Genomic DNA, 27,960 nt, shown 5'->3' with positions numbered 1-27,960 from the left:
GCCCAGTCAAAACTGTTCGCTGCTCTGGCACCCCAATGGTGGAACAAGCTCCCTCACGATGCCAGGACAGCGGAGTCAATCACCACCTTCCGGAGACACCTGAAACCCCACCTCTTTAAGGAATACCTAGGATAGGATAAAGTAATCCTTCTAACCCCCCCCCCCCCCCCTTAAAAGATTTAGATGCACTATTGTAAAGTGGTTGTTCCACTGGATATCATAAGGTGAATGCACCAATTGTAAGTCGCTCTGGATAAGAGCGTCTGCTAAATGACTTAAATGTAATGTAAATGTAAATTTAGTGAAAGTAACAAAGTGAATGGTAATATTAGCGGCTTTCAGATCGCACTCTAATAATGCAATATCTTACTAATTTTAATAAGTAAATGTTTCAATAGAAGGTCACATGACAAACAGAGGGATTGAGCGTTGGGACTGATATTACACTAGAGGCTGCCATCTGGTGTTTGGGTTAAAGATAAGCTTCCTGTGGACAAATAGATAAGCCGCCAGTGAAAGTGAATGGTACTTACTGAACTCAAACAGGCTGTAAGGAACAGTGGGAAAATTTGGGGCAGATAAAAGATACGTTTTTGACCATTTCCAATTATTATTATTCAATTTGATAGTTTGAATATACTAGTGATTTAAATAAGAAGGTAACGTCATCTAAAACAAGAATCTGTTTCCGTTACATGGAACAGTGTCCAGAACTGGAGTAGATCCAAGTAAATGTTTTAGTACCGAATACTGAGCTGATAAGTCAGCACCAACTTTTTGAAGGCCCAATTTTATTTGGTAAACAACAGGTTTTACATTTTGACTAGTTGACGTCACAGGGAGTTAAGTACAGAAGAGTTCAATGCAAACCCGATTGTGGTAAGAGCTATGGAAACAAGACATTCCCTGCTCCTCCGATTCCATTGAATCGGCATTTTCCCCAAATTTCTCCAGGATTTTACAGCGCAATGAGCGATGGTGATTATTTCCTTGAACATCGGAGCCTATCTTGCCACCTACTTACACATCCATAATCACTTGCAGTCCTTATCTTATTTTACAACTATACATACACCAGTCAAACTCAATCAAGTCCAGATAAAGTATTTGAAATGATTTTAGTCACAATGTCCACAATGTTAACAATGTAATACTAGGTATGTTTAAGCAATGTAAAAACAAAAATAAAAAGTTTGCTCATCAATTAATTGTTATCAGTAGTTATGAGCCAGCTTTTGCCATGTGCTTTCATTGTTTAATTGTGTGTGAATGTACAGTGCATTCGGAAAGTATTCAGACCCCTTGATTTTTTCACATTTGTTATGTCACAGCCTTACTCTAAAATGGATTAAATAAAATATATATCAACCCACACACAATACCCCATAATGACAAAGCGATAACAGGTTTTAGAAATCTTTGCAAATGTATAAAAAAATGTTTTAAAACAGAAATACCTTATTTACATAAGTATTCAGACCCACTGCTATGAGACTCGAAATTGAGCTCAGGTGCATCCTGTTTCCATTGATCATCCTTGAGATGTTTCTACAACTTGATTGGAGTCCACCTGTGGTAAAATCAATTGATTGGACATGATTTGGAAAGGCACACACCTACCTATGTAAGGTCCCACAGTTGACAGTGCATGTCAGAGCAAAAACCAAGCCATGAGGTCAAAGGAATTGTCCGTAGAGCTCATAGACAGGATTGTGTGGAGGCACAGATCTGGGGAAGGGTACCACAAAATGTCTGCAGTATTGAAGATCCCCAAGAACACATTGGCCTCCATCATTCTTAAATGGAAGAAATTTGGAACCACCAAGACACTTCCTAGAGCTGGCCACCTGAACAAACTGAGGTCGGGGCAGACTGGCGTTGGTTTCGGAAGTGACCAAGAACCTGATAGTCACGCTGACAGAGCTCCAGAGTTCCTCTGTGGTGATGGGAGAACCTTCCAGAAGGACAACCATCTCTGCAGCACTCCTTTATTTTAGAGTGGCCAGATGGAAGCCACTCCTTCCGGTATATGTACTACTACTACTACTACTCCAATTTCAAGTCTATATTTGTCAAAAAAATTATGATAGTTGAGAATATTTAGGACAGTACCTCAATGAATCTGCTATTTGGAACAGCCCCCAGGGAAGGGGCAAGTGTAGGGTGAAGTTGCCCCTAGATGCTGATCTTGTGTCAGTTTAGCATTTTCACCACTAATGCTAGAAGACGGGATTTGGGGGAGAGGAACTTGATCCTACACCTGTCAGGTGTGTATGTATACAACACAACACTATGATTTCAGACTATTTAAAGCCACAATCCTTGCTTTCAAAAACTACAGTAACCACTCTCAAAGACAATAGTAACTACTCTAAAAAATCATAGTAACCACTCTCAAAAATCACTCTGTGCTCCCAATTCCTCTGGGTGGAAAGGAAATTAGGGATAACTAGCCAGTTGCACAACTAAATGCCTTCAACCTTCCGCATTTAACCCCTCTGAATTATAGAGGTGCGGGGGGCTGCCTTAATCCACATCCACATCATCAGTGCTCAGGGAGCAGTTTTGGTCGGGCTTGCTCAAGGGCAGAACAGCAGATTTTCGTCTAACCTTTGCCGACTCAGGGATTCGAATGAGCGATCTTTCAGTTACTGGTCGAACGCTCTTAACCGCTAGGCTACCTGCCGCCCTCTGGGTTCTTCTGCATGTGTGTGAGTGTTTGTGTCTCTCTCTCTCTGGGGGTTAGATTGTAAGTAAAACAACAAATTGATGTCTTCTGCAAGTTAAAGTTTTCTCTATTCATAGACAGAGCTGGAATCGTCCTGAGGCCATTCAGCACAGATAACGTCACCTGCAGGATGTCCATGTCCTTTCTTATGTTTCAACATGGCTACTAAATAGGTGAATGTCTCCCTGCATATATCACAGCTGTAAGGCTTCTCTCCAGTGTGGGTGCGCTTGTGTACAGCCAGTGCGTCGGTTCGGGAAAACCTCTTCCCGCACTGATCACAGGCGTGAGGCTTCTCTCCAGTATGAGTTCTCTTGTGTGCAGCCAGGTTTTGTGACCGACTGAAGCTCTTTCCACAGACAAAGCATGGGTAAGGTTTCTCCCCAGTGTGTGTTCGCTGGTGAGTCACCAAAGAATTGGACTGAGAAAACCTCCTCCCACATTGATCGCAGACGTAAGGCATCTCTCCTGTGTGCACACGCTGGTGTGTTGTTAAACCTTGGCGGAATATGAAGCTCCTGCCGCATTCGGAGCAGTGGTACGGTTTCACTCCTCGGTGTATCTTCATGTGAGTTCTGAAGTTGCTTGGATGGTTGAAGGTCTTCCCGCACAGCTCACAGACAATGGACTTGTCTTTACTGTGCCTCTTCTGGTGTTTCTTCAGATATATCGGATGAGAGAAACAATGACCACACTCAGAACAGCAGTATGGTCTCTCTCCCGGGTTGTGCATCAGCTGGTGAAATTTGAGACTACCTTTCGTGGCAAAACCCGTCCCACATTCTGAGCAGCTGAAGGGCTTTTCTTCGGTGAGCTTGTGTTTAAATTTGTGTGATTTCAGTAAGTAGGCTTGAATGAACCGCATTCCACAGACGGAACATTGGAATGGTTTCTCTTCAGTATGCATTCTCATATGGAAATTAAAGGACGCCGAAATACAAAACTTCTTCTCGCAGTAGGAACATTGGTAAGGCCTTTCTGCGGCAGGCATGTGCGTTTGCACGTGTGCTTTTAGAGTGGATTTCTGAGCAAAACTTTTCTTGCACTTGGAGCATTGGAATGGTTTCTCTCCTGTGTGTATCCTTTGATGATTTTTGAATGTTGATAAAAAACTGTAGCTCTTCCCGCATTTAGAGCAGTGGTAAGACCTTTCTGTGGGAGGCTCATGTACTGTTTTCTCATGTATTTTTCGATAGTGGTTGTTTGCAAAACCTTTCCCACATTTGGAGCATTGGAATGGTTTATTTTCGGTGTGGGTGCTTTGATGGATTTTCAAGCCTGATAAAACACTGAAACTCTTTCCGCAGTCATAGCAGTGGTGAGGTTTCTTCCCTGTATGTCTCTGTGGTTGTTTGTTGAGGTGTTTTGATGTGGTGAGACTCCAGTCTGGGTCGTCAGCATGATGAGGTTGTTGTTGAGGCTCCCCAGAAGATCCACGGTTTCCACGTCTCTCTCCTGTGTGAAAGAGACAATTAAAAACAAACAGTGAATACAGTTTGTCCAAACATAAGTGACATCATATTGAGGTATTACAGTGCCTTCGGAAAATATTCAGACCCCTTGACCTTTTCCACATTTTGTTACGGTACCGCAATATTCTAAAATAGATTCAATAAATAAACAATCCTCAGCAATCTACACACACAATACCCCATAATGACCAAGCGAAAACAGGTTGGCATTTTTGCACATTTATCTTACTTACATAAGTATTCAGACCCTTTGCTATGAGACTTCAAATTGAGCTCAGGTGCATCCTGTTTCCATTGATCATCCTTGAGCTGTTTCTACAACTTGAAGTCCACTTGTGGCAAATTCAATTGATTGGACATGATTTGGAAAGGCACACATCGGTCTATATAAGGTCCCACAGTTGACAGTGCATGTCAGAGCAAAAACCAAGCCATGAAGTCGAAGGAATTGTCCGTAGAGCTCCGAGACAGGATTGTGTCGAGGCACAGATCTGGGGAAGGGTACCAAAAAATGTCTGCAGCATTGAAGGTCCCCAAGAATACAGTGGCCTCCATTCTTAAATTGAAAAAGTTTGGAACCACCAAGACTCTTCCTAGAGCTGGACGCCCGACCAAACTGAGTAATCGGGGCAGAAGCGCCTTGGTCAGGGAGGTGACCAAGAACCCAATGGTCACTGACAGAGCTCTAGAGTTCCTCTGTGGAGATGGGAGAACATTCCAGAAGGACAACCATCTCTGCAGCACTCCTCAGTAAAAGGCACATGACAGCTTGCTTGGAGTTTGCCAAAAGGCACCTAAAGACTCTCAGACCATGAGAAACAAGATTATCTGGTCTGATGAAACTCTTTGGCCTGAATGCCAAGTGCCACGTCTGGAGGAAACCTAGCCACATCCCACGGTAAAGCATGGTGGTGGCAGCATCATGCTGTGGGGGGGATGTTTTTCAGCGGCAGGGACTGGGAGACTAGTCAGGATCGAGGAAAAGTACAGAGAGATCCTTGATGACAACCTGCTCCAGAGCTCTCAGGATCTCAGACTGGGGTGAAGGTTCACCTTACAACAGGACAACGACCCTAAGCACACAGCCAAGACAATGCAGGAGTGGCTTCGGGACAATTATCTGAATGTCCTTGAGTGGCCCAGCCAGAGCCCGGACTTAAAAAAATAAATTTGCCAACATTTCTAATAAGCTGTTTTGCTTTGTCATTATGGGGTATTGTGATGTCAGTATGGGGTATTGTGTGTAGATTGATGAGGGGAAAAATGATTTAATCAATTTCAGAATAAGGCTGTAACCAAACAAAATGTGGAAAAAGTTGAGGGGTCTGAATACCTTCAGAAAGTATTCACACCCTTTATCTTTTCCACATTTTTTGTGTTACAGCATGAATTTACACACAATACCCCATAATGACATCACAATACCCCATAATGTCAAAGTGGAATTATCTTTTTAGAGTTTTTTACAAATGAATTTAAAATGAAAAGCTTAAAATGTCTTCAGTCAATAAGTATTCAACCAATTTGTTATGGCAAGCCTAAATAATTTTAAGAATAAAAATAAATAAATAATACCAGTAATTGAATATCCCTTTGAGCCTGGTGAAGTTATTAATTACACTTTGGATGGTGTATCAATACACCCAGTCACTACAACTATCAGTGGTGGAAAAAGTACCCAATTGTCATTCTTGAGTAAAAGTAAAAGATACCTTAATAGAAAATGACTCAAGTAAAAGTCACCCAGTAAATTACCACTTCAGTAAAAGTCAAAAAGTATTTTGTTTTAAATATACTTAAGTATCAAGAGTAAAAGTATGAGTAATTTAAAATTCCTTATTTTAAGCAAACCAGACGGCACAATGTTTTTTTTTTTTTTAATTTACGGATAGCCAGGGGCACACTCCAACAGTCAGACTTTACAAACGATGCATTTGTGTTTAGAGAGTCCGCCAGATCAGAGGCAGTAGGTATGACCAGGGATGTGTGAATTGGACCATTTCCTGTCCTACTAAGCATTCAAAATGTAACAAGTACTTTTGGGCGTCAGGGAAAATGTAAGGAGTAAAAAGTACATTATTTTCTTTAGGAATGTAGTGAAGTAAAAGTTGTCAAAAATATAAAATAGTAAAGTACAGATACCCCCAAAAAACGACTTAAGTAGTACCTCAAAGTATTTTTACTTAAGTACGTTACACCACTGACAAATATACAGGTGTCCTTCCTAACGCGGTTGCCTGAGAGGAAGGAAACCGCTCAGGGATTTCACCATGAGGCCAATGGTGATTTTAAAACAATGGCTGTGATAGGAGAAAACTGAGGATGGATCAACAACATTGTAGTTACTCCATAATACTAACCTAAATGACAGAGCGAAAAGAATGAAGCCTGCACAAGTCCTCGTGCTCCTAGACCTTATTGCTGCTTTTGACACCATCGATCACCAGATTATTTTGGAGAGATTGGAAACCCTAATTTGTCTACATGGACAAGATCTTGCTTGGTTGTCGGAAAGAATTGTAATTTTCGTTGTTCCTCAAGGTTCCGTTTTAGGACCACTATTTTTTTCACTATATATTCTATTTCTTGGCGATGTCATTCGCAAACACAATGTCAACTTTCACTGCTATGCGGACGACACACAGCTGTACATTTCGATGAAACATGTTGAAGCTTTATGTAGTACTGTGCGCCTCCCATAGTCTGTTCTGGACTTAGGGACTGTTAAGAGACCTCTGTTGGCATGTCGAGGGGTATGCATGGGATGTCCGAGCTGTGTGCTACTAGTTTAACCTGTTAGGGCTAGGGGGCAGCATTTGCACGTCTGGATAAAAAAATGTACCCGATTTAATCTGGTTACTAATCCTACCCAGTAACTAGAATATGCATATACTTATTATATATGGATAGAAAACACTCTAAAGTTTCTAAAACTGTTTGAATGGTGTCTGTGAGTATAACAGAACTCATTTGGCAGGCAAAACCCTGAGACATTTTCTGACAGGAAGTGGATACCTGATGTGTTGTATTGACTTTAAACCTATCCCATTGAAAAACACAGGGGCTGAGGAATATTTTGGCACTTCCTATTGCTTCCACTAGATGTCACCAGCCTTTACAAAGTGTTTTGAGTCTTCTGGAGGGAGATCTGACCGAACAAGAGCCATGGAACGATGATGTCCCATTAGACACCTGGCGCGCGAGTTCATGTTGGGTACCCTCGTTCCAATACGTTATAAAAGAGTATGCATTCGTCCACCTTGAATATTATTCATGTTCTGGTTAAAAAAGGCCCTAATGATTTATGCTATACAACGTTTGACATGTTTGAACGAACGTAAATATATTTTTTCCCCTCGTTCATGACGAGAAGTCCGGCTGGCTTAGATCATGTGCTAACAAGACGGAGATTTTTGGACATAAATGATGAGCTTTTTTGAACAAAACTACATTCGTTATGGACCTGTGATACCTGGAAGTGACATCTGATGAAGAGAATCAAAGGTAATGGATTATTTACATAGTATTTTCGATTTTAGATCTCCCCAACATGACGTCTAGTCTGTATCGCAACGCGTATTTTTCTGGGCGCAGTGCTCAGATTATTGCAAAGTGTGATTTCCCAGTAAGGTTATTTTTAAATCTGGCAAGTTGATTGCGTTCAAGAGATGTAAATCTATAATTCTTTAAATGACAATATAATATTTTACCAATGTTTTCTAATTTTAATTATTTAATTTGTGACGCTGACTTGACTGCCGGTTATTGGAGGGAAACGATTTCCTCAACATCAATGCCATAGTAAAACGCTGTTTTTGGATATAAATATGAACTTGATAGAACTAAAAATGCATGCATTGTCTAACATAATGTCCTAGGAGTGTCATCTGATGGAGATTGTAAAAGGTTAGTGCATCATTTTAGCTGGTTTTATGGTTTTGGTGACCCTGTCTTTGACTTGACAAAACATTACACACAACTCGTAAATGTACTGTCCTAACATACTCTAAATTTATGCTTTCGCCGTAAAACCTTTTTGAAATCGTAAAACGTGGTTAGATTAAGGAGATGTTTATCTTTCAAATGGTGTAAAATAGTTGTATTTTTGAAAAATTTGAATTTTGACATTTATTTGGATTCAAATTTGCCGCTCTTGAAATGCACCTGCTGTTGATGGAGTGCACCACGGGTGGCACGCTAGCGTCCCACCTAGCCCATAGAGGTTAAAAATAGACACCTCAGTGCATTCAGCACGTCACCAATTCTTACAAAAACAAGTAGTGATGAAGTCAATCTCTGTGAACAGTAGTCCAGGTGCCTTACCAGGAGGGGGGGGCAGTGGCAGAAAGGGAGGGCAGACCGAGTCACGGTAGAGATATAGAAAGTGGGAGACAATGGAGCAAACGTGAGGGAGGATAGACAGAGAGATGGGGCAGAGGCAAAGAGAGAGAGGTAATGGAGTGATTTGAGAGAGGGAGGATAGACAGAGATGGGCAGAGCCAAAGAGAGAGGTAATGGAGTTATTGAGAAAGGGAGGATAGACAGAGAGAAGGGGCAGAGGCAGAGAGAGAGGTAATGGAGTGATGTTAGAGAGAGGTAATGGAGTGATGTGAGAGAGGGTAATGGAGTGATGTGAGAGAGGGTAATGGAGTGATGTCAGAGAGAGAGGGGTAATAGAGTGATGTCAGAGAGAGAGGGGTAATAGAGTGATGTCAGAGAGAGAGGGGTAATAGAGTGATGTCAGAGAGAGAGGGGTAATAGAGTGATGTCAGAGAGAGAGAGAGAGAGAGGTTGTCACGTAGAGTAGGCCAGAAGGCTAAACTGGAAAACCTAACCTCTATAAAAAATAAAAAGATGGCGGAGCCGCAAAAGTTCTTCTGTGCAACGGTGTTTATTTACATAGTGATTCCGGAACAAAACAACAGTACTGCCATCAAACGTATACCTTATGGGACAGCTTAAAAACAAAGCTGCCCCACCCACAGCTCAATCCAAAATGCCTCTCCTTGAACTGAAAGAGAGGCTCCTTTTGTAGGGGTAGCCCCTCCCCTCAGAACAATTAACACTAATTAATTAAGCAATTACCTATTCAACATACAGTTTCCATTTATCTAAACATACCAAAATATTTACATTGCAACACGTTTATGAAACAACATCACAATATAACATTTACAAAATTACATCACTACTGACAGTGTCTTCCAATATGCCCGTTTACATTAATGAGCCATTCCGGACAGGCACTACAAAGTAAGCCCAATTCCCTTAGCTCGGGTCCTTATCCAGCATACCTGGAAGCTACAGAGATGGAGAGAGAGAGGAACAGAACAAACAACCGCGCTCATCCATAACATCGATAAGTATACTAAATATTGCTTATATTAAATATGAACACCTGTCTTTATTTCTTTATACCCTAAATGGTTACTGAAGTAAGTGTGAAATGTATGTACTAAGATAGAGACGTTAACTTGTGTGTCGACCCACATTGTTAACTTATCTGATAACGGAGCAGGGAGGAGTGATGAATGTGTGCGTGCGTTAAAGTACCAAATGCTGCCCGCGGCCAGTGACGGACTTCTACGTCACAGAGGTAATGGAGTGATGTCAGAGAGAGAGCGAGAGAGAGGTAATGGAGTGATGTCAGATAGAGAGAGGTAATGGAGTGATGTCAGAGAGAGAGGGGTAATGGAGTGATGTCAGAGAGAGAGAGGGGTAATGGATTGATGTCAGAGAGAGAGAGGGGTAATGGATTGATGTCAGAGAGAGAGAGGGGTAATGGATTGATGTCAGAGAGAGAGAGGGGTAATGGATTGATGTCAGAGAGAGAGAGAGGTAATGATTGATGTCAGAGAGCGAGGTAATGGAGTGATGTCAGAGAGAGAGCGAGAGAGAGGTAATGGAGTGATGTCAGAGAGAGAGAGGTAATGGAGTGATGTCAGAGAGAGAGAGAGGGGTAATGGAGTGATGTCAGAGAGAGAGAGGGCTAATGGATTGATGTCAGAGAGAGAGAGGGGTAATGGATTGATGTCAGAGAGAGAGAGAGGTAATGATTGATGTCAGAGAGAGAGAGAGAGAGAGAGAGAGAGAGAGAGGTAATGGATTGATGTCAGAGAGAGAGAGAGAGAGAGGTAATGGATTGATGTCAGAAAGAGAGAGGGGTAATGGAGTGATGTCAGAGAGAGAGGTAATGGAGTGTTGTCAGAGAGAGAGAGAGAGGTAATGGAGTGATGTCAGAGAGAGAGAGGTAATGGAGTGTTGTCAGAGAGAGAGCGATGTAATGGAGTGATGTCAGAGAGAGAGAGAGAGAGAGAGAGAGAGAGAGAGGTAATGGAGTGATGTCAGAGAGAGAGAAAGGTAATGGAGTGATGTCAGAGAGAGAGAAAGGTAATGGAGTGATGTTAGAGAGAGAGAAAGGTAATGGAGTGATGTTAGAGAGAGAGAAAGGTAATGGAGTGATGTTAGAGAAAGAGAGAAAGGTAATGGAGTGATGTTAGAGAGAGAGAAAGGTAATGGAGTGATGTTAGAGAGAGAAAAAGGTAATGGAGTGATGTTAGAGAGAGAGAGAGAGAGGTAATGGAGTGATGTTAGAGAGAGAGAGGTAATGGAGTGATGTGAGAGAGAGAGAGGTAATGGAGTGATGTTAGAGAGGTAATGAAGTGATGTTAGAGAGAGAGAGGTAATGGAGTGATGTGAGAGAGGTAATGGAGTGATGTGAGAGAGAGAGGTAATGGAGTGATGTTAGAGAGGTAATGAAGTGATGTTAGTTTGCAGGGGGAGTGCATTACATGTCGCTGTCCTCTATGTTTTACGATTCTACAATGAAGGCATTAAATGAAAACCATTGCATTTTAAGTAAGCATTTCACAGTAATACCTGTTGTATTCGGCGTGTGTGAAAAATACATTTGATATGTCACTGTCCTCTTAAAGATTCTACAATGTTACACACAAAGGTATTGATGCAACTTACAAAACGTTGATATCAGAGGCCCCTGGACTGCACTGTAATGTTAGATAACAACAACTAAACCTCACAATGGTACTTAGAACCAAAACAAAAGGTATCCTGCTGCACTTACTTTGATGAATCACATCTCCTTCCTCCTCCTCATCTCCTCCAGCAGTTCCTCTCAACCCTGGTGTTTTCCTGCAGTCGACCAGCTGCACAGACACCCTCTTCAGACCCAGCAGTAAGGCATTACCAGGAGAGGACAGAGAGGGGGACCCACTCACGCTCTCCTCCCTCTGCTCTGGTGTGTGTCTCTCTGGAGCTGGCTCCACCTCCAGCCCTTTGCTACGCAACAAATCCCTGTCCTCCTCATCCCATTCTTCATCACAGTCTGCAGCGTCGTCATCAAATGATTGGCTGGGACTCATGGGTTCCCCCTCCAACCTTTTGCTAGGTAACCAATCCATGTCCTTCTGGTTCCCTTCTTCATCACAGTCTACAGCATCATCATCGATGGATTGGCTGGGACTCAAAGGTGCACCGATACAATCCTCCTGTATCTTTCTGATGTCCTCTTTCAGTCGGAGTAACCAAGACATTCCCTGCTCCTCCGATTCCATTGAATCTGCATTTTTCCCAAGTTCCTCCAGGATTTTACGGCACAATGAGTGATGGTGATTCTTTCCTTGAACATCAGAGCCATCCTTGCCACCTATTCCACTGCGTTCACACAGGCAGCGTAAACTGTAGTTGGTTAAAGTGTATAAACTCTGTTCCATTTCCTCCATCAACGTTTCCCTCTCTCCACTCATATTGTCCTGCTCACGTGGCAACAACAGCAATGAAGTCAATGTCAAGACAGATATAGTTCAGTTAGATGACCTGTAATGAAAATAAAATGAAAGATTAGAACACATTAGTGCTGACCCCATTTAGTCGACTGGTCCATTGTTTGGCTGTTGGTCAACAGAGATTTCTTTAGTTGAGCAGTAGCAAAAAAATTATAATCATGGTGTATAAGACACCTTTCTGATTGGCTCCTGTCTGAGTGGACTGATCTATTGATTGTGGGGGCCGTGAGGATGGTACAGTCCATCAGTCTAAGACATGTGCTACTGTAATTGTATATGGTTATATTGTCAGAACAACGGAACACTAAAAAAAATGTTATTTTATAACAAATGCGGTCGCTCTCCGCGGTTCTGAATCAAATCAGTGCGGTGTTGAATTGGCTCCTTTTCTTTTAACCAGCATTTTTCAAGCAGCCATTTTGGTGTTGAGAACAATGCGGTGGAGTTAGATGAGAAAACAGCCCTTTCGTTAATGCTTTAAGAACAGTGACGAAACCCCAACTTAATTAGGTCTATAATCAACAGCCTAAATGTTAAATGTGCCTGGCTTTATACATCATACATATACTTTACCAGTCAAAAAGTTTGGACACACCTACTCATTCAAGGGTTTTCTTTATTTTTATTATTTCCTACACTGTACAACAATAGTAAAGATATCAAAACTATGTAATAACACATATGGAATCATGTAGTAACCAAAAAAAGTGTTCAACAAATCAAAATAGATGTTATATTTGAGATTCTTCTAAGTAGCCACCCTTTACCTCATAAAGCTGGTTGAGAGAATTCCAATAGTGTGCAAAGCTGTCATCAAGGCTGTCACCTGGAATGCATTTCAATTAACATGTGTGCCTTGTTAAAAGTTAATTTGTGGAATTTATTTCCATCTTAATGCGTTTGAGCCAATCAGTTGTGTTGTGACAAAGTAAGGGTGGTATACAGAAGATTTGGTAAAAGATCAAGTCCATATTATGGCAAGAACAACTCAGATAAGCAAAGAGAAACAACAGTCCATCATTACTTTAAGACATGAAGGTCAGTCAATTCCGGAAAATGTCAAAACCTTTGAAAGTTTCTTCAAGTGCAGTCGCAAAAACCATCAAGCGCGATGATGAAACTGGTTCTCATGAAGACCGCCACAGGAAAGGATGACCCAGAGTTACCACTGCTGCAGAGGATAAGTTCATTTAGAGTTACCAGCCTCAGAAATTGCAGCCCAAATAAATGCTTCAGAGTTCAAGTAACAGACACATCTCAACATCAACTGTTCAGAGGAGACTGCGTGAATCCGGCCTTCATGGTTGAATTGCTGCAAAGAAACCACTACTAAAGGACACCAATAATAAGAAGAGACTTGCTTGGGCCAAGAAACAATAGCAATGGATATTAGACTGGTGGAAATCTGTCCTTTGGTCTGATGAGTTCAAATTTGAGATAATTTTTGTTGTTATTCGGCTCGCAAGCATCCCCCTTTTTCCTCCAAACATAACAATGGTCATTATGGCCAAACAGTTCTATTTTTGTTTCATCAGACCAGAGGACATTTCTCCAAAAAGTACGATCATTGTCCCCATGTGCAGTTGCAAACCGTAGTATGGCTTTTTATGGCGCTTTTGGAGCAGTGGCTTCTTCCTTGCTGAGTGTCCATTCAGGTTATGTCGATATAGGACTCGTTTTACTGTGGATATAGATAATTTTGTACCTGTTTCCTCCAGCATCTTCTCAAGGTCCTTTGCTGTTGTTCTGGGATTGATTGGCACTTTTCTCACCAAAGTACATTCATCTATTGGAGACAGAACGCGTACCCTTCCTGAGTGGTATGACGGCAGCGTGGTCCCATGGTGTTTATACTTGCGTACTATTGTTTGTACAGATGAACGTGGTACCTTCAGACGTTTGGAAATTGCTCCCAAGGATGAACCAGACTTGGCTAATATATTTTGATTTTCCCATTATGTCAAGCAAAGAGGCACTGAGTTTGAAGGTAAGCCTTGAATAAGCCTTGAAATAGATCCACAGGTACACCTCCAATTGACTCAAATGATGTCAATTAGCCTATCAGAAGCTTCTAAAGCCATGACATAATTTTCTGGAATTTTCCAAGCTGTTTAAAGGCACAGTCAATTTAGTGTATGTAAACATCTGACCCTCTGGAATTGTGATACAGTGAATTATATGTGAAATAATCTGTCTGTAAACTGCTGTAAAAATGTGTTGTGTCATGCACAAAGTAAATCTCTTAACCGACTTGCCAAAACTATAATTTGTTAACAAGAAATGTGTGGAGTGGTTGAAAAATGAGTTTAAATGACTCCAACCTAAGTGTATGTAAACTTCTGACTTCAACTCTATACTCTGGTCATTATTTGAACTGGCTAGCCAGCTAGTAACGAACCTGGCTGACATTGACTGAATTAGTTTTTAAACGGATGGTTTTATTGGTGTTAAAATAGAGAAAGTATGTTATTTGGAGCACAGGGCTGCTGATGTCATGCAGAGGCTGTCGTTTTGTGTTTACACTTTTTCAGAACGAAAAGTTTGATGTCGGACGACAATAGAATGTTCATGATGTTGCTACGACAATTGTCTACACAGACATGTCGATAGACGGACTGTAATCCAGCCTTTATGCTTTTGGCAGATTTCATAACATAGCGTTCAACAATGTAATGTCGACATGAAAATAAAAGTTATTCGTTTCAGCGTAAAAGTTTAAATAGAGAATTTTCCAATCTTCTAGAGTTATTTGGATAGTTATCTACGTTAGCTAGCAACTTTCAACAATACTTTTCGGGTGATTGTCGGCACCTCACAAACCGGGAATTAAACAAGTTATCAAATGAAAGCCCTGAACATTAGCTAATCGTAAAAGGGGTTAATAATATGATTCGTGGTGTACAAAAACATAAACTCGGCTGCAGTATAACTGTGACCGTAACCTTTGCTACCTACCTGATACAGTAGCTAGCTAGCGGGTTAGCACGTCTCTGTCCACGTGGGAAAGAAGTATATCTCCTGACTTTCGTTTGATGTTCCTTTGACAACGTTGTTCTAATGTCAGTTTTACGTTGTAGTTTGAAAGTAAAGTAGAATATCCAGCTATGCTTGAAGACTAATCTAGATAGCTAGCTTTTCCTTGTCTAACGTTACTTCCAATTTAATCACACACAGACCAGAGTAGTCGAGTATCGATAGCTATAACCATGATTAAAAGCTTCTTCTTTGGGTTTTACGACGAACTACATGCAAAAAGGTGTGTTTTTGCCACAAACTGGATGAAAATAAAATTTCACAAAATTGATATGGATAAAATCATACTGACTACCCAAAAATCACTCATTAACATACTCCTTGCTTTATCTGTTAAATCATTCCTACCATATGGTTGCTTTTGGACCTCATAGAATATATATATGTATGTGTTATCTGAAAAAAAGACCTTTGACTTTCAGAAAAACATATTGGTCAAGCTCAGGCACTTTTTATTATTTTTATTTACTTATTATGTGCATAATACTAACAGGCTGGAAATTTGGAGCCCAAATTAGCCATAGCACTGAGTAAGCAAGATTGAGCTAGCATAATGGTGAACACTTGAACATGATTTTAACTTCTCTATCAAACATTTGGTTAATTTTCTCTATAATTGAGAGTAACAGGGTGAAAACATATGAGTTGGATGTACAGACTAACATCATGAAACATGGACAAATACATACAACTGAGTGTTTATATTTATTTAGTTTTGCACCATTGTTTTCCCACCAAAGAAATAATAACACTTTCTGAATGTAGTGTCATTTTAGGAAGGGTTTGCTTTCTTAAAGGAGAATTACAACACTTCCTGAATGTGGTGTCATTGTAGGAAGGGGTTGTTTTACATTTACATTTTACATTTAAGTAATTTAGCAGACGCTCTTATCCAGAGCGACTTACAAATTGGTGCATTCACCTTATGATATCCAGTGGAACAACCACTTTACAATAGTGCATCTAAATCTTTTTTGGGGGGGGTTAGAAGGATTACTTTATCCTATCCCAGGTATTCCTTAAAGAGGTGGGGTTTCAGATGTCTCCGGAAGGTGGTGATTGACTCCGCTGTCCTGGCGTCGTGAGGGAGCTTGTTCCACCATAGGGGTGCCAGAGCAGCGAACAGTTTTGACTGGGCTGAGCGGGAACTGTGCTTCCTCAGAGGTAGGGGGGCCAGCAGGCCAGAGGTGGATGAGCGCAGTGCCCTCGTTTGGGTGTAGGGACTGATCAGAGCCTGAAGGTACGGAGGTGCCGTTCCCCTCACGGCTCCGTAGGCAATCACCATGATCTTGTAGCGGATGCGAGCTTCAACTGGAAGCCAGTGGAGAGAGCGGAGGAGCGGGGTGACGTGAGAGAACTTGGGAAGGTTGAACACCAGACGGGCTGCGGCGTTCTGGATGAGTTGTAGGGGTTTAATGGCACAGGCAGGGAGCCCAGCCAACAGCGAGTTGCAGTAATCCAGACGGGAGATGACAAGTGCCTGGATTAGGACCTGCGCCGCTTCCTGTGTGAGGCAGGGTCGTACTCTGCGAATGTTGTAGAGCATGAACCTACAGGATCGGGTCACCGCCTTGATGTTAGTGGAGAACGACAGGGTGTTGTCCAGGGTCACGCCATGGTTCTTAGCACTCTGGGAGGAGGACACAATGGAGTTGTCAACCGTGATGGCGGAATTACAACACTTCTTGAATGTGGTGTCATTTTAGAAAAGGGTTGTTTTCTTTAATGAAGAATTACAACACTTCCTGAATGTGGTGTCATTGTAGGAAGGGGTTGTTTTCTTAAATAGAGAATTACAAAAAAACTAACAGCGTGGAAAGTGATATCAGGGACACATAGAACATCTTAAATAAAATGATAATAAATACAATAATTATGATTAAAATAACTATTGATGAGCGAGAATTTAACTAGCACTATAAAATAATGAAGAAAGATTTTAAGTATGTTATTATTTTAAGGCTTATATTTCTCGTGGAAGTTGATTAATAACACCGGTGGCAAAAACACCTACGTCCACTGAAAAAACGTTTTCAAAATGCATAAAATTCACTTTTAAGGTCCATATTTTTGTGTTTTTAAGGTAAAGGACACCTGACCTTATATTTAAAGCCTTTTGGAATCCTAATTTTACACTAAATAAGAAGTGATATTTCCTGAGGACAGAAAAGGCACTGCATTGTAGGAATGACCTTATCCATGTCTGATCCCTAAACAGGCTCAGGAGCCTGCGAGGGAGGCACATCTTCCATCACCTATAATCCTTGTAAATGTTCCGATGTGAATTCCTGAAGCCCCAGATACTTTCCTGCTGCAGCCACAATGAAGTCCAATTTCTTTGATTTCCTTTCTACTTGAGCCATGCAGTTTATCACAGTTGCAATGAACACCACTAAATCCACTTTCTTTACATACAGCATATCCGGTTCTCTTGGTTGACAAATAGGGCTATTCACTATGGGCATTCACTACCATTTCTTCAATTTCACCTGTTCTTCTTTTGATTGCTTCAGCATAGGATATATCCAATGGACCGCCCTCACTTTTGCCCACTCAACCTCCTTCACCCTTACAGGGCACTCCAGGAACTCTGGGTCATGATCCCCACCACAATTGCAACATGGCCGTTCTTCAATCCGATCTTCTGTATACTCCACCCGTCTACACACACTTGAAACACGGCCAAATCCTTTAAAAGTTGTACACTGTAATGGTTTGGTTTCTGCGTACCTCATACCTCAGCTTGACATGTGTAGGGAAGTGCTCATCATTAAAAAAAAAACAATAGAACCACATTTTTTGTTTTCCTTTCTTCCTTCTACCATGCAGGTCAAACGATGGGCACTAACCACACCAGGGATTCCTGTCGAAAGGTTTTCCTCCTTAACTTCCATTGACACCCCGGAGATGACTCCCTTATCAGGTGCCCTACTCCGGAGCTCAAAGCACGATACTTCAGTTGACTCGATTATAATCGCGATGATGTTTTACAGGCTCCTAACCAAATGTGCTTTTTTTTCACGTTGTTTGTAACTTTTTTTAAAACTTATTTTGTAGATAATGTTGCTGCTACCGTCTCCTATGACTGAAAAGAGCTTCTGGACATTTTTTGTTTAACGAATCCGACGCGAAGGATATACTGCTTTCTAGAGACCGGGTCCAAGAAAAGACAGAGAAAAAGGGGTAGGAGGTCAGGCTGCCTTCTAAGAATTCGTAGGCGAGTGAGTGAACCTCCACCACCACGCGAACTATTGGCCAACATGCAATCATTGGAAAATAAAATGGATGATCGACGATTAAGACTATCCTACCAACAGGATATTAAAAACTGTAATATCTTATGTTTCACAGAGTCGTGGCTGAACGACGACACAGATACTATAGAGCTGGCTGGGTATTCAGTGCATCGGCAGGACAGAGAAGCTACGTCTGGTAAGGGGTGTGTGTCTACTTGTAAATAACAGCTGGTGCGCAATTTCTAATATTAAAGAAGTCTCGAGGTATTGCTCACCTGAGGTAGAGTACCTCATGATAAGCTGTAGACCACACAATTGTTTTATTTAACTAGGCAAGTCAGTTAAAAACAAAATCTTATTTACAATGATGGCCTACCCCAACCAAACCTGGACGACCCTGGGCCAATTGTGCGCCGCCCTATGGGACTCCCAATCACGGCTGGACGTGATACAGCCAGAATTCGAACCAGGTACTGTAGTGACGCCTCTTGCACTGAGATTCTGTGCCTTAGACCACTGCACCACTAGGGAGGCCAATCTATCTATCAAGAGAGTTCTCATCTATATTATTCGCAGCCGTCTATTTACCACCACAAGTCGATGCTGGCACTAAGACCACACTCAACGAGCTGTACAAGGCCATAAGCAAACAAGAAAATGCTCATCCAGAAGCTGCGCTCCTTGTGGCCCGAGGACTTTAATGCAGGCAAACTTAAATCCATTTCACCAAATTTCTATCAGCTTGTCACATGTGCAACCAGAGGGGGAAAAAAACTCTAGACCACATTTACTCCACGCACAGAAACGCATACAAAGCTCTCCCTACATTTGGCAAATATGACTATAATTCTATCGTCCTGATTCCTGCTTACAAGCAAAAACTAAAGCAGGAAGTACCAGTGACTCGCTCAATACGGAAGTGGTCAGATGACGCGGATGCTACGCTACAGGACTGTTTTGCTAGCACAGACTGGAATATGTTCCGGGATTCATCCAATGGCATTGAGGAGTATACCACTTCAGTCACCGGCTTAATCAATAAATGCATCAACGACTTCATCCCCACAGTGACCGTACGTACATATCCCAACCAGAAGCCATGGATTACAGGGAACATCCGCATCAAACTAAAGGCTAGAGCTGCCGCTTTCAAGGAGTGGGACACTAATCCGGACGCTTATAAGAAATCTCACTATGCCCTCAGACAAACCATCAAACAGGCAAAGCGTCAATACAGGACTAAGATTGAATCCTACTACACCGGCTCTGATGCTTGTCAGATGTGGCAGGGCTTGAAAACTATTACGGACTACAAAGAGAAACCCAGCCGCGAGCTGCCCAGTGAAGCGAGTCTACCAAACGAGCTAAATGTCTTTTATGCATGCTTCGAGGCAAGCAACACTGAAGCATGTATGAGAGCACCAGCTGTTCCGGATGACTGTGTGATCATGCTCTCGGTAGCCGATGTGAGCAAGACCTTTAAACAGGTCAACATTCACAAAGCCACGGGGCCAGACGGATTACCAGGACGTGTTCTCAAAGCATGCGCAGACCAACTGGTGAGTGTCTTCACTGACATTTATAAACCTCTCCCTGACCGAGTATGTAATACCTACATGTTTCAAGCAGACCACCATAGTCCCTGTGCTCAAGGAAGCGAAGGTAACCTGCCTAAATGATTCCCGCCCCGTAGCACTCACGTCGGTAGCCGTGGTAGCCATGAAAGGCCAATCCTTATTGTGGCTAGCTACGCATAGGTTGGGCGTTCTAAGTTACACTAGCTAGCTACAACAACAAGAGCTGTCAACTTTCAAAATCAAATGTTAAGGTAAACTCAAGCATTTAACATATTATACAACGGGTGGGTGTAATCCTGAATGCTCATTGGTTGAAACCGCATACCAGCCGGTGCTATTCCACAAGTTACCACCGGCTAAATCTATGACTCTATGACGTTACAATTTTCTCTGTTCCATCTGACTGCGCAATCCACTGTCTCATCAGCCCAGCCAGGCAATTTATAAACTTGATCTCCACTATAAATAGCATCTAGACGTTACCTCACATTTCTTTTAGCCTAACATTTCGTTTTCAATAGCTGAGATTTGTATAAACATTGCTGTCTGTCTCTCTGACATTTGCAACATTGTTTTTATATTCAAATTCGTTCTCCAGCTGTTGCATAGTAATCTTGAAGTGTCAGGCAGGAGTCGGGATGAGACAGACAGGCAGGCAGCTTTTCTCACCCAGTAAAAATCCTGAATCAGTGTAATTTATATTGAGATATATACAAAGAAATATCAATAGAACACGGTAAAATGAAACGAAGTCCAGCTAGCTTGCAGCCTTTCCAGCTTCAGTTTGAAGTTATTGTGTTAGTTGTGTTGTTGGCTAGCTCCTCTGAACAACAGTGTCCTGCCGAGAGAGCTCTTTTTCAATGCCAGGTGAAATCGCGCATCATTAGCTCATTGTCATGGATGTATCCAAATACATTTCACTAGAAAACAGCTTAAACAAATGCAAATGCAGCTACTTTGCTCTTATTCTGGCTGCACTGTTTGACTTGACTGTAAGTTAGCCGAAGTTGGCTAGCTAGCAAGCAAGAGATAAGAACCTTTCCAGCCAGTATGGCAATAGAACATTCACACCAACCTCAAATCACACCAACAGACACACAAAAGAAAGAAGAATACCAACCTTTATTTAACTAGGCAAGTCAGTTAAGAACACATTCTTATTTACAATGCCGGCCAACCAATGCTCCCAGTATGGTTATGCTTTTAGTCAGTTATTAACTCGGAAGATACATCAGCTATCTCACACAGGAGAGAAGCATTTCCACTGCTCCCAATGTGGGGAGAGTTTCAGGCAGTCATCAGCTCTGAAGAAACGCTAGGGAACTCACAACAATGTTCCCCAAACACTGAAGTAAGACGTTATAATCATTCAGTATCCTGTAATAAACCCTGGATGTCTGGTAATAAATAGTGGTAGTGAAAGAAGAATTTCCGTTAAAATCATGTATATTTTATAGGGTGACAACCTTCTAAAATTGCTATCATGTAGCTATTATAAAATAAAAATGATGGTGGTGAAAGAAGAGTCAAAGTCATGCTCTGGAGTTGTGTTTGAATGTTCTTTATTTAAATAAAGTTGGCACAGCTATCGCATGGCCCGTGGGGCAAAAGCGGTATGAGAGGAGTACCCTTCTCAATCGAACAGTAATCTGTGCCACATGTTGTCATCAAGGCATCATGATGCATCGTTCAGAAACATACATCTCTTTTCCATGAAATGTGTTTGGATTTTCAAACTAGTTTTCATTGGGAAGGCAGACAAAGCCTTTTATCAAAAGTAATCACTTTTGCATGTGAAAACCCGGAATCCTACTCATTACTCCACTTTCTTATCCTACCTCACTTTTGTTTTGAGCAGACTTCACCCTCGGCCAAAACCGGGCACCCGGCTTACTCCCGGGAGGCAACCCGGTTCAAAAACGAATGCAATCAACGCTAACCTGGTTCATCCAGGTGCATTAATCAAATCCCCTCATTGTTAGTGCTCTTGCCCTATGTCTAGGATTTTCCGAGACTAGTTTAGCACCGCAGCAAGCAAAACAAAAGCCCCGCACCTATGCTAAAACTGTCATTTTCATAGAGTAAAGCTATTTTGTTATCTAGTGTTCTGGTAGTGGCAGGAATGCTTGGCTGAACAATGTATCAAGTATATATCACTTTCAATTGCTTTATATATTTTCTTTATTGGTAAAACGTTGCGTTGCTAGCTACATAGCTAGCTCACTGATGGCAGCACAAAAATGTCACTTCTGGTTTTAGAACGCGGGCAGAAGTTTATATTACAGATGTTTTTTCCTGGAGCATCCTTTACGCAGTCAAACAACTGACGAGAAGGACTTTTATTTGAAACTTTTAAAGGTGAGTTTATGGTCTCGTTAACTACTTGTTAGGGTGACCAAAGGCATGACTTCCATTGTCAATTTTCAGGGATTCACACAAAAACAGTCTCGAAATAAAGAAGACTTACCCGTGAGGTCAATGTGGGAAGATTTTTTTAGACACCAAGAAAATGAAATAGACACAAGGTTACTCTTACAGGAGAGAAGCCTTTCCACTGCTGTTTGTGGGATGAGTTTTTCTCTTTTACAAACCTTAAATAGACACCAGTTTACTCACAAAGAAGCCTTACCACTGCTGTCAGTGTTGGAAGAGCTTCAGCCTGTTACATAAACTAAAGACTCACCAGCTAACTTCTACAGGCAACAAGCCTTACCATTGCTCTCTGCATGTGGTTAGTTTCAGTGATGTTTGAAACTTAAGATATGTTCTGGAACTTTTTAGCCAATAGTTATGAAAGTAGCTCTTGAGCCAAAAGTGGTCCCCAAAAATTGCATACTACGTCACATATGTGCACAAAGTAATTTCGCTCTCTCGCTTTGCTGTGTGTGCATCTTGCTAGCTGTCACTCAAATGGCGAGGGACAGAAGCGTATTGGCTGGAACTCGAATTGCTAGGGGGCTGGTCCACATGGGGGGAAATGTAGAGAAAACAGTTTCTTTCCAACTAGGACAGTAATTATTCTCATAGATTAAGCATGTATGAACTACACATCCAGCCCATAGTGGGATGTTTAATAAATACTTATGTTGTCGCCAAAGTTCCGGAGCATGTCTTTAATGGCTCACCAGAGAACTCACATAGGAGAGAAGCCTTTTCACTGATTCCAGTGTGGGGAGCGCTTCAGTCATACTGAAGACCTAAAGAAACATCAGCTAATTCAGCAGAGAAGCTTTACAACTGCTCTTAGTGTGGGAAGAGTTTTAAATTACTGAAAGAACATCAAAAGGCAATACACAGTGCAGTGCCACATACTGGGACCGTATCCACAATGTGTATCAGAGTAGAAAATGTGTCGTAAGTGCTGAAAATAGAGACATTTTACTCCTACTCTTATGGGTAAAAATCATATCTATGCATGAAGCCTCTTTAGTCATGAGTTCCACCTAGTGGACAGATATTTAGGAGACCTCATGAGCTGTCCTGACCAGTTAAGAGTTACCAGCAGGTGTCTTGGTAATAGAAAAAGGCAGTGGGTCAGTGGTTCCTGCACCACATGCAATTGGTTTGGAGTTGTTCAAAGAATGTTTTGATATTTCTATATGATCAATCCAGAAATAATCTAGACCTACATGCAACAGTATTTCTTGCTCTTTATACAATGATTTCACAAGGCCTATTTCTTTGTTTTTGTAAATTTCACATGATATGCCTAAATATTTATAACCACTAGGCTAATTAAACATGGTTTTCTTTCGATCATTGAATTACCTACATCATGTTATTTATTCCAAGTAATCCCTTTGGAGCACAATATCACATTATTTAAAAATATATGCCTATAAATTGGGCAATTGAAGGCATCTAGGGTTTATGTTAAAGACGCAATATGAGTTGATTTTGTATCCACAATGTGTATGAGTTGATTTTACTCTGGGCTCAGTTTGACTGGGCAGTGTCCTAACATCATCCTAAAACTTCCTCTGAGCTGGGAGTTTTTAATAGTCTTAACAGGTTTTAAAAGGATTCCTAGGACATTTTCTGAGATGTCTTGTGGATACAGACCCTGATCTCATAATGGTGTTTGTTGCCAAGCTGGTCAATTATGTGCGTATCTAACTAATGTTGACAGACCATTTTTTTCCTCTTCATGAAACCTGAAGTACCTTTTTTTTTCTCTAATATGAAAATGTACTAAAAAGAGTGAATTACGACGAGGGTCACATTTGAATTAAATTGTCTTATTCCTCCAGAAATCCATTCACTTTCTATCTGCATAAATCAACACTTTCTAAACCAAACTTCAATTGTCGCAATTTAACCAGCCAGACACGCTCCTCTTGGAAACATTTTATTTATGCATATTGCTGTCCATTTCACCAGGGTTGTGGGTTAACTTGTCAGTAACATAATGTGGTACAATAATATTATTACTTGAATCAGTAACAAGGTATCATAACTAATTACACTTTGTATTTGAGTAACAATAACTATAGTTAGCAATGCGTTACTTTCAGAATATACAGTGCATTCAGAAAGTATTCAGACCCTTTCCCTTTATGCAGATTCTGTTATGTTACAGCCTTATTCTAAAATTGATTAAATGTCCTGTTTTTCCTCACCAATCTACACACAATACCCCATAATGACAAAGCAAAAACAGTGTTTATAGATTTTTGCAAAATCTGAAAAAAATAAACTGAAATACCTTATTCAGACCCTTTGCTATGAGACTTGAAATTGAGCACAGGTAAATCCTGTTTCCATTTATCATCCTTGAGATGTTTCTACAACTTGATTGGAGTCCACCTGTGGTAAACTCAAATGATTGGACATGATTTGGAAAGGCACACACCTGTCTATATGAAGGTCCCACAGTTGATAGTGCATGTCAGAGCAAAAAACAAACCGCGAGGTTGAAGGAATTGTACGTAGAGCTCCGAGACAGGATTGTGTCAAGGCACAGATCTGGGGAAGGGTACCAAAAACATGCCTGCAGCATTGACGGTCCCCAAGAACACAGTGGCCTCCATCAATCTTAAATGGAAGAAGTTTGGAACCCTCAAGACTCTTCCTAGAGCTGGCCACCCCGGCCAAACTGAGCAATCGGGGGAGAAAGGCCTTGGTCAGGGAGGTGACCAAGAACCCGATTGTCACTCTGACAGAGTTCCTCTGTGGAGAACCTTCCAGAAGGACAACTATCTCTGCAGCACTAGACCAATCAGGCCTTTATGGTAGAGTGGCCAGACGGAAGCCACTCCTCAGTTAAAGGCACATGACAGCCCACTTGGAGTTTGCCAAAAGGCACCTAAAGGACTCTCAGACCATGAAAAACAAGATTATCTGGTCTGATGAAACCAAGCGTCACGTCTGGAGGAAACCTGGCACCATCCCTACGGTGAAGCATGGTGGTGGCAGCATCAAGCTGTGGGGATGTTTTTCAGCAGCAGGACTGTGAGACAGGCCTTTTTGCTTTGTCATTATGGGGTATTGTGTATAGATTGAGGGGGAACAATTTATTCAATTTTAGAATAAGGCTGTAACATAACAAAATGTGGAAAAAGTCGTGCTTAAATGATCTGAAGAGACTTTGCTTACCAGGAGAGGCCGAAACTGTGGTTTACAGGTAACTAACTACATTAGAAACCTTACTTACCAGAGCTCTCACATTATGAAAACAACCCAAAAAGTTCAGGACAAAGACACACAACATATATACATACACACACACACACACACACACAACAACCTGCCAAATAAATTCTATACAATGTTTTGATTAAAACAGTGGAACAGGCCAATGGGCACCCTCTGCTCTATGTAGGTTTGACCTTTGACCCGGTAGTGCACCATATAGGGAACAGGTAGTCATTTGGAACAAAGTATGGAAAGAGGAGTGTTGAGGGCGGAGCTTCACGGGGGAGCTTCCCTTACCCTCACTCACTCAGGACTTTTACCATGTCTTTTATTTTTTGTTCTTCAGCCGTTTCATTGTAGTTCATGATTATATGCAAATTAAATATACTTCAGTAAGCTCATGAGTGTGTCCCGTGTGTGTTATCCTAAGTGTTGTTTTTTGGTATGTGTGTTTTCTGGTGTCTTCCGAGGTGCCCGGATAGAATAAACCTCTTGCCACAGACGGGGCAAGGGAAGGGTCTCTCTCCCGTGTGAATGCGCCGGTGTATCTTTAAATAGTTAGAATGGGCGAAGTTGGCCCCGCAGTCAGCACAGCTGTAAGGCCTTTCCCCCGAGTGAGACCGTTCATGAGCCCTCATGTTCCCCCTCTGCGCGAAACCCTTCCCGCACACGGAGCAGCAGTGTGGTTTCTCTCCGGTATGGGTCAAGTGGTGGACTTTCAGGTCCCCAGAGCTGAAGAAGCTTTTCCCACAGTCGGAGCAGAGGTATGGTCTCTCTCCCGTGTGGCTTAGCCAGTGAGTCTTTAGGCCTCCTGATCGAGCAAAGGTCTTCCCACATTCGGTGCAGCAGTACGGTTTCTCACCTGTGTGTGTGCGTTGGTGCCGTTGCAGCTTGGACTGGTTGAAGAAGCCTATCCCGCAGTCATCGCAGGTGTACGGTCTCTCTTCATTGTGCGTCAGCTCATGGCTCTTCCGGTGTCCCGGCTCGGCGAAGCACTTCCCACACTTGCAGCAAGAGTAGGGTTTCTCTCCGGTGTGTCCTCGCTCGTGCCGAGCCAGCTTTGACGGTTTAGCGAAGATCTTGCCACAGTAAGAACAAGTGTAGTCGGGGGCCAGCTTCTTGATTCTGGTGTGGGTATTCTCATGTCTCTCTAGGTGTGATGGTCTGTCAAATGTCTTCCCACAGTCAGGACATGGATGAAGCTTCTTTGCGGCCTTCTTCTTCTGGTGTTGTGGTTTCCCTGTTGCCACGGTCACTTTTGGAAGATAGTCTGGGTCCGACTTTATCCTCTCTCCTATACAGATTGAATAAGACAGAGAAATAGATAAATACTTCATTTTTATTGAAGACCGTTCAGCAAGAGGAGACAGACAAGCACCTGGGGAGAACACTGAGAAAGGATTGTCGCGGGTGGGGATTAAACCCTGGTCTCCATTGGGGAGAACAGGGAGAGAGAGGGGATTAAACCCTGGTCTCCATTGGGGAGAACAGGGAGAGGGGATTAAACCCTGTTCTGGAGAGGGGATTAAACCCCGGTCTCCATTGGGGAGAATTTTAGAAAGGGGATTTAACCCTGGTCTCCAGTGGGGAGAATTTAGAAAGGGGATTAAACCCTGGTCTCCAGTGGGGAGAATTTAGAAAGGGGATTAAACCCTGCTATCCAGGGGGGAGAACAGTGAAAGGGGATTAAACCCTGGTCTCGAGTGGGGAGTCATACATGTGAGGTCCCGGGAGTTTTGCCACTCAATCACGGCTATGCACAGATTATTACTTTATTGTTCCTAGAGGAGGGTAATGTTGTACGGTGTACAGAAACTTCTGTACTATATGAAAAACGGTTCGTTACTAGAATTTTTTGACCTTTCGGTACTTTTGCCATGTGTTTCATGTGTGTACTGATTGAGAGGGTTGAGTAGTAATGTGTCTGAATCTTCTCACGGCCTCAGTAGCTAGCTAGGCTACTTGCGCATGTGATGGGGAGTCACCTAACACCGCGCAAGCCACTTTTGAGAAGCGGAGAGAGAGAATGCCAACAGCATGGCTTCTTTTAACAAAACGGTATCTCCACGCCCACAACTTGTTGACAAAACTGACTCTGGACTCAAACTATGGGAATCCTTTGTTTACACAGCAGATGAGGGCCAGCCCAATGAAACATCTAAGCAAAAAGTGTTTACTTCCAAAATGACCAGGGGTTGAATTGGGCTGGGTCCCACCTATGATCCAAATGAGAGCCAGATGGAGCTGAGACCCTTGGGTACCAGGGGACAACTGGCCACCTGGGGTAACTGGCCCCGCCCCCTGTAATTCACATTAAGACCCTAAGATGTCAGCAAATTATTTTCCCACTGCTCTTGCTCAACAAAAAATGTCCTCTGTCATCACAACTTTGAGATACTTAAACAAAAATGATTTTGTGGTAAGTTGATCTATTTTTTTTTTTTAAGTTGCAGATATATTCCAATGTTAGATCTA

General features: G+C 42.0%; 2 protein-coding genes across 3 annotated transcripts in view; both read right to left on the bottom strand.

The window, feature by feature from the left end:
• Positions 1-1,101: 1,101 nt before the first annotated feature.
• On the bottom strand, positions 1,102-15,200 carry LOC106564181 (uncharacterized). Its single transcript, XM_014130219.3, has 3 exons — positions 14,961-15,200; positions 11,285-12,036; positions 1,102-4,183 (listed from the first exon to the last, which is right to left on the bottom strand). The coding sequence occupies exons 2-3, from the start codon at positions 11,964-11,966 to the stop codon at positions 2,796-2,798; spliced, it is 2,070 nt and encodes a 689-aa protein (XP_013985694.2). The 5' UTR covers positions 11,967-12,036; positions 14,961-15,200; the 3' UTR covers positions 1,102-2,795.
• An 8,986-nt stretch (positions 15,201-24,186) lies between these two features.
• The window catches only part of LOC106593468 (uncharacterized), a 22,414-nt gene continuing 18,640 nt past the window's right edge, over positions 24,187-27,960 (bottom strand). For both annotated transcript variants that reach the window (XM_082958579.1, XM_082958580.1), the window contains exon 4: positions 24,187-26,779. In XM_082958579.1, the coding sequence (XP_082814705.1) occupies positions 25,911-26,779 (869 nt within the window). In that variant the 3' untranslated portion in view covers positions 24,187-25,910. The remainder of the gene's footprint in view (positions 26,780-27,960) is intronic.

Source organism: Salmo salar, chromosome 12 (assembly GCF_965601325.2).
Source record: "Salmo salar chromosome 12, fSalSal1, whole genome shotgun sequence".
In the NCBI taxonomy this organism is placed as follows: domain Eukaryota; kingdom Metazoa; phylum Chordata; class Actinopteri; order Salmoniformes; family Salmonidae; genus Salmo; species Salmo salar.
This window is presented reverse-complemented; position numbering and strand designations above follow the sequence as displayed.

Bases quoted from the DNA above. Each gene is read 5' to 3' on its own strand.
- LOC106564181 (XM_014130219.3), bottom strand. From the start codon at position 11,966: ATGAGTGGAGAGAGGGAAACGTTGATGGAGGAAATGGAACAGAGTTTA. The intron at 4,184-11,284 runs GTAAGTGCAGCA...TCTTTCACACAG, and splicing joins AGGAGATGTGATTCATCAAA to GAGAGAGACGTGGAAACCGT.